Below are 7,200 nucleotides of genomic sequence, written 5' to 3' on the forward strand. Positions count from 1 at the left end.
TGGCATTAGTTTTGAGGACTAGAAGCATAAAAATGTGGTTTGGATGTTTTTGGTATACTGACTTATTCTTGGGGTGGGGCATATTTGCTTTTTGATTTTAGGGGCTAGAAGCAATTTTCCCTTCCATTATATACAAAGGATGGATTTTAATTAGTTCCCTGTATTTTATTTTTCTTTTTTAAGGAAAGGCCTTGTATTTATTCTTGTTCACTAAATTCTTGTTCACTTCTGTAAAAAAGGGTGGAAAAGGTAAAATAAAGAAAGAAATTATTCACTTATAATACTTAGATAATAGACATTGAAAATATTTGAAAATATTTGCCTAAGTAGACCTTGAACAACTTTCAGAAAACACATTTTTTGTGTTAAACTTTGGTTAGAAGTCTATAAGTACTAGTGGGCACACAACTCGGCCGTGTTAGAATTTAAAGTTATAACCTTACCTAGCTTCTTGCCATAACTATGTGGTTGTTTGACATGTTGACAAGAATTTTTAACATGATATTATATTACAGGTTCAAATCTTACTATCACAAACTTTAAGCAATTAAGGGGGAAATAAAGATGATCCTCTGCGAATCCAGATTTCAATCCATAAAAGGAGTCTTTCAACCTACAAGATATGTTAGAATATGAAAGTAATTTATCAAAGCAATAATAGTTACATGACCGCCTTTCTAAGACATTGGTGGTTTCCTATTAGTTAGAGATACCAAGGTATTGGTACAGCATTATGTAGCCTCGCGTGCATCACATGTACACTGTGATGGAAGTAGGTTAGCAAATACGAGAATCGTGAAGCAAAGATAATGTATACTGACTTCTAACTTTCATAAGAGCTTCTAAATTTGTGCTTAGATAGCTACTAAAGATTCTAAAATTACAAATAATACTAAATTTTTTTTGAAAGCTACAAAAAACATATAGGCCCCTAAAAAAATAAAATTGTAAAAAACCCTTGAAAATCCTAAAATTAAAAAAAAACTTTTAAAGTTCTAAAATTATGAATAACACACAAAAATTCATAAATTACACAGAACTTCTAAAAAATACAAAAAATGCAAACAAACCCCTTTAGAAATTTAAAATACAAACAACCCTAAAAAATCAAAAATTCAAACAAACATATGAAAAATATGAAAATTACAAAAAATCTCATAAAAAGTAAAATATTACAAATGGCAGCCTAAAAATTTTAAATTGCAAACATCCCCCTAAACATCCTAAAAATAATAAATTGACCCCTTAAGTTAGAAAACTACAAAGAAAACCTTAAAAGATTATAAAAACCTAAAAATTATAAAAAGTATAAACAACCCTCCAAAAAATCAAACATTAGACACAAACCCCTCTAAAATCTAAAAATTACGACCAACCTCTTGAAAATTCTAATAAATACAAACAAACCTCTAAAATAATCAAAAAATTATAAATGACTGTTATTTTGGGTTTTTACTAAAAAATGATAGGGCTTTAGTGAAATAAAATGTAAAACTTATTGGATTATTGGGGTGTACTTTGATCATCTGACTACGCATAAATTAATGATGTTAATTGTGAGGATTCTCTGCTAAAAATTATTGGGTGTTTAGTTAGAGTTTTAAAGATATTTGATATTTAGTTCCAAATAGTAAAATTATTGGGGGTTTAGTGAGATTTACCTATATGTTAATTTTGAGGGTTTCATGAAATTGTAAAAAAAACTTAGAAAATCTAAAAAAATGAAAAAGAATCTTATCGTTCTAAAATTATAAATAATCCATAAAAAGTTTATAAGTTATAAACAACCTATGCAAAATCTAAAAAGTACAAATATCCTCCTTTGATTTTTGAAAATTAAAAGACAAAACCCTAAAATTTTAAGTTTTCAAAAAAAAAAAACACATGAAAAATATGAAAATAACAAAAAATCCAATAAAAATAAAATATGACAAATAGCATCCTAAAAAAATTTAAATTGTATACAGCCCCCTAAAAATCTAAAAATCATAAACAAATCCTTTAAATTAGAAAATTACAAAGAACCATCAAGAAAATTACTAAAAAAATCCAAAAATATAAAAAAGCACAAACAAAACCCAAAAATATATAATTAGAACCAAATCTCCCAAACATCTAAAAATTATAATCAACCTTTTGAAAATTCCAATAATTACGAAAAACCTCTGAAAAATCTTTAAATTATATATAAACATCCAATGTTTGGGTTTTTTTTACCAAAAATATTTTCATGTTAAGTAAATAAATGTAAACTTGTAGGGTTATTAGATAACAATGTTAGCTTTCAGGGCATAGATTAAGAAGAGTTCATGGTGATTTCTTAAATTTTCAAGCTTGAAAGGGATTATCTATATTAAGTTCAAATCTGAGGAGCTTTCTCATATTAAAATGGTTGAGGGAGTTTTCGTAGAGAATCTCTATATTTGAGGGGAGTTAAGTGAAGAAAGTTTAAGGGATTATTTCAAAGTTTTATAGTTTGAGGGGGGGGGGGGGGGGAGGGGGTTATCTATAATATGCTTAAACCTGAGGGGATTTCCTCATATTAAAATAGTGGAGGGAGTTTTTATAAAATTAATCCATTATTTTTAGATATAATATTATAAAATCTCATTAAGTAGTGATTATAAGAAACCCCTTTAATTTTAAGATCTTATTAAAAAACCTCAACTTTAAGATTTTATTAGAAAACTCCCCTAAAATTATCACTTTTGGAGTGATTTCCTAATAAAAATCTCAAAGTTAAAGGGGTTTTCTGATAACCCCTAAAATTTAGTGGACTTTTTGATATTTTTAAAGTTATGCGAAATTATCTGATTATCATCCAAAGTTAACAGGGTTATTTTTATTGATATTTAGCATTTAAAATATTTTACTTTATTTGCATAGTTATCTGCACTAAACATGAGATATATCGTTTGCTTAATAATTTACTATATCAAATAGAAAAACACAACATTTTACTATAAGCAACCAACTCAGTGGAAAAGAGTTTTTTTTTTATTTTTATGACTAAAAAATATAGTTTGAAAAGTAAAAACTTGGATATTTAGGCTTTTGAAATGTTCAATATATATGTTAAGTAAAATGAATTATGTATCTAAAATTATTCAAATAAGTGCTCTTAATTTAAAACTAAATGCTTACTTAATGCATTTCATTTTAAGTATTTTATAGTTATAATATTATACTTTATAGGCACTCGTGAAAAGCGGTATAAATTAATTTTAACCACATTTAAGTTCTTCTGATGTTTTGATTATGAGATGTTCAATATATATCATTTTAAAATATTTAGAGCTATCACCGATTGCGAGTAGGGGTGCCAAACGGTTCGGATATATCCGAACCGATCCGCATCCGTATCCGAACGGATGCGGATATCCGAAGAGTCGCCACTCGCTCAAACTTCGAAGAGTCGCCAGAACCTCGCCACTCGCTCAACCTTCTCGCCAGCGAAGAGTCGCCAGAACCTCGCCTCCTCCTCCTCCTCAGCCCATCGTTGAAGACGACGCCCCTACGATTCGATGGCGAAAGGGGGAACTGATCGGCTGCGGTGCTTTTGGCCATGTTTACATGGGTATGAACTTAGATTCTGGGGAGCTTCTTGCTGTCAAACAGGTCAATTTCCCACTTCTTTTTTGTTTTTGTTTTTTTGTTCGGGCGAATTTTGGTATCGTTTTGTGATTAGGATTAGGGTTAGGGTTCTGATCGAGTTAATTTTTTTGCAGGTGTTGATCAGGGTGAACAGTGCGTCGAAAGAGAAAGCCCAAGTTAGGATCTTTGTCCCCTTTTCTTTTAGAACACTTGTTTTCGTCGTCATCTATAGCAATTTTTCACAAGTAAAATTGTATTTGATAGGCTCATATAAGAGAATTGGAGGAGGAAGTTGAGCTCCTAAAGAACCTCTCTCATCCGAATATAGTTGTGAGTATCTTCGTGAATTTTTATCTTTTTTGTTACTAGTTGTTATAATTTTTTGAAGAAATAGCTAATCAATTGTCTGTTTGGGGGTCTTCAACAGAGATATTTGTGGACTGCAAGAGAAGAGGGTACCTTGAACATATCAAGTGAAACTATTCAAATTTCAAGGTAATTTTAATGTGATTTTTACGTTTGCCAATATCCGTTTATATCCGTGATCATATCTGATCCGATTCTCAAATATCTGAACCGTATCCGTTTCCGATAAATGCGGATATGGTTAAGGTTTTTTCTTACCGAGAGTGATCCGTATCCGTATCCGTATCCGTTTATAAAAAGCGGATATGGATGTGGTAAACATTATATCCGAACCGTATCCGCTCCGATAACACCCCTAATTGCGAGCCTTTGAAATGTTCAATAGGTATGTTAATTAAAAATAATTATGTGAGTAAAACTACTCAAATATGTGTTGTTTAAGTTTTCTGATATCTTATTATAAGACATTCAATATACATCATTTTAAAAGATTTAGGGTCTTTACCACTTGCAATTATTTTTACATACTTGAATTAGAATAATTACATCATATCAGAGTAACACTGGCCACTAGGTACTAAAAATAGAGATGAGTCTTGATAGAAGGTGTACAGTTAAGCTAAAAAAGTTCAAAATTACAATAGTAATTGAATAAAATGGAGAATGATCTTCAAATAGATAGGAATCTCATGCTCATTAAAAAAAATTAACTGTAAAACCCCGTATTTTGTTAGAAGTATATGTGAACTATTAGTGATGAATAGTTCTATTTGTGGTAAATGACTTGAGGTCATGGATATACTTGGTAACAAATTTCTAAACATGTATAAGTGTGGTTTCATAGAGTTCGTGCATTGGTTTTGGCTGAATAACAAAACATGCACGAATCTGGAAATTAGTGTCTGCTCAGTCGACTTATGAGTCGACTCATGAGTCGACTGATGAGTCGACCTATGAGTCGACCTATGAGTCGACTGACGGGCTGATTTTGGGTTTTCTTTTAGTTGCTGGTTTGGTTGTATCCCAGAGAAACCCTAGCCCCTCTCTCCACTCAAACCCTAGTTCGTTTCGGTGATTTTGGGGAATTTTCGGAGAATTTCAGTAGGATTTTTGAGGTGCTGTCGAAGGAGGATTGTTCTCCAAAGGGCTCAGGAGTTTTTCTACATACCAGAGGCGAGTAACATCTCGCCTAACCCTACACTCATTGTTTGTATTTCTTATTGAGCTTTTTTTAGATTTATTGAGCCTAAATCAATATTTTGCGTATAAAAGTATATCTCTATAGTATTTGATGTGAGAAATCAATTGTTTTAATTAATAAAAGTTCACCAACGTTTTGTAACCTAGGTCCAGATCTGGAATTCGTTTTAAATATGGTTTCTTATGATTTATTGTTGTCAAAACATTTTTAAACATGAGTGAATATGTTTAGGGTTTTAATGCAAGATAATCATGCAAATATTTCATTTTAGTTTAATACATATGTGTAAGAATCGTGTTTACATTGCTAAGACTGATGAAGATGATCTTTAGGTTGGAGTTTATTTTTACAAATAATTAATGTATTGCAGAAAACATGGGATTTCCTGCTCAGTCAACCAATCAATCGACTTATCAGTCGACTCATGAGTCGACTGATGGGTCGACCAATGAGTCGACTGACGAGAAACTTTCTTTCTGTTTTTCTTCTTTATGTCTGTTAAGTCGACTAATGAGTTGACAGATGATCCCAAATGACTCATGAGTCGACTGACGAGGAAACTCCTAGTTTTTCCTCGTTGTGGATCTGTTTGGTTTGTTTCGTTTTTTTAATCGAAACTGTTTTGGCATGTTTACTGTTATTGGCGTACATCTATATGAGTGAGGAGTCGCCTCGGATTATCTGCCTTTAGTATTTATGTTTATTTCGTATCTCTACACGTGAGATAATTTGCGAACATGAGTGTAGGGTTGCATACTGAGACATGTGAGGCATTAGGGTATATGCATCTTTCATATATTTCACATAGTCCATGTGTTGGGCTATTATGATATGCAGTCCATGTGTTGGACATTTGTCACCCTTAGTCCATGTGTTGGACAACTTTCATATGCAGTCCATGTGTTGGGCATTCATTACATCTAGTTTTAGCCCATGTGTTGGGCATCAGTTTAGACCTTAAAATTTACACCTATTCTTACATAGGCCGGACATGACACGTATATGAGTTGTGATATGACCTGGTATTTAAGTTCTGAGATGATGTTGTTTTCTTTCATTACTATGTATGTATTAGATTTTGGGTTTTGTATTTAGGGATTTACAATTTGAGATACAAGGTATATACATGAGGGTTTTCTTGTTTGGATTATTTCGCCAATTTGAGATACAAGGTATATACATGAGGGTTTTCTTGTTTGGATTATTTCGCTCGACGTACCTATGCTTGTGTTGTAATCTTGTTTGGATTATTTCGCTCGACGTACCTATGCTTGTGTTGTAATTTCCTAAATACTAAAATCCTCTTTTTCATAGGTATTTATAATTTAAGCTATATGGTATATACATGAGGGTTTTCTTGTTTGGATTATTTCGCTCGACGTGCTTATACTCATATTGTAATTACCTAAATAGGATCAATGTTTTTCTATATATATTATAACTGTATTTTCTGTATACAACGAGCCTTTTTTCTTTGGGGTTGGTTGTTATGTTGATCGCTAGCGCTTTGACGCTCGTTGTCCCTCCCTCTTTCAGGTAACGAGCCAGGAGCCCGGAGAGTCGCAGGTTGATGGCGAGGCACTCTAGCTTCAGCTATTCTATTATAGTTATATTTTATTTTTGAGCTCCACTGTAGGCTTTTGTTTAGACATTTTGAAAGTCATTTCTAGAAGTTGTAAATGTTGTGTGCCTTATTTCCTTTATTTCAGACATTTTGTATTTGAGACTTGTTGAGAACTCCAATTTATTCATTTTAGACATTGACTTATATTTCAGTATGGTAAATGATGGAATATTAATTTGATCTTTATTATTTCATCAGTTGACTCTTGTATAATTTTTTACTTGCTTTTGTACCTACACCTGTTTTTGACTATACTAGAGAGATAGTAATTGTGATGGTGAAACATGTTATTGCACGGTGTGGTGCATGGTAGGTTTGACATTCTTAGTTTCACCTTAGACTGCAGCCTTGTGTGAAACCAGGGGCGTCACATTAACATAATTTAAAGACATGAGCAAATCTCTAATTACGTAAA

At 32.0% G+C, this 7,200-nt stretch overlaps 1 protein-coding gene across 1 annotated transcript; it reads left to right on the plus strand.

Annotated features, from left to right (window-relative positions):
- On the plus strand, nucleotides 3,388-6,758 carry LOC109828948 (mitogen-activated protein kinase kinase kinase ANP1-like). The gene is made up of 5 exons (XM_020395963.1): nucleotides 3,388-3,618; nucleotides 3,729-3,770; nucleotides 3,859-3,924; nucleotides 4,022-4,089; nucleotides 6,698-6,758. Exons 1-5 carry the CDS (start codon nucleotides 3,574-3,576, stop codon nucleotides 6,699-6,701), a joined length of 225 nt encoding a protein of 74 aa, XP_020251552.1. The 5' UTR covers nucleotides 3,388-3,573; the 3' UTR covers nucleotides 6,702-6,758.

Source organism: Asparagus officinalis, chromosome 1 (assembly GCF_001876935.1).
Source record: "Asparagus officinalis chromosome 1, Aspof.V1, whole genome shotgun sequence".
Lineage (NCBI taxonomy): Eukaryota > Viridiplantae > Streptophyta > Magnoliopsida > Asparagales > Asparagaceae > Asparagus > Asparagus officinalis.

Excerpts from the sequence above, each read along its gene's own strand:
- LOC109828948 (XM_020395963.1), top strand. The coding sequence starts at position 3,574 with ATGGGTATGAACTTAGATTCTGGGGAGCTTCTTGCTGTCAAACAG. Across the intron at positions 3,771-3,858 it reads CGTCGAAAGAGAAAGCCCAA|GCTCATATAAGAGAATTGGA; the intron begins GTTAGGATCTTT and ends TGTATTTGATAG. Across the intron at positions 3,925-4,021 it reads TCTCTCATCCGAATATAGTT|AGATATTTGTGGACTGCAAG; the intron begins GTGAGTATCTTC and ends GGTCTTCAACAG.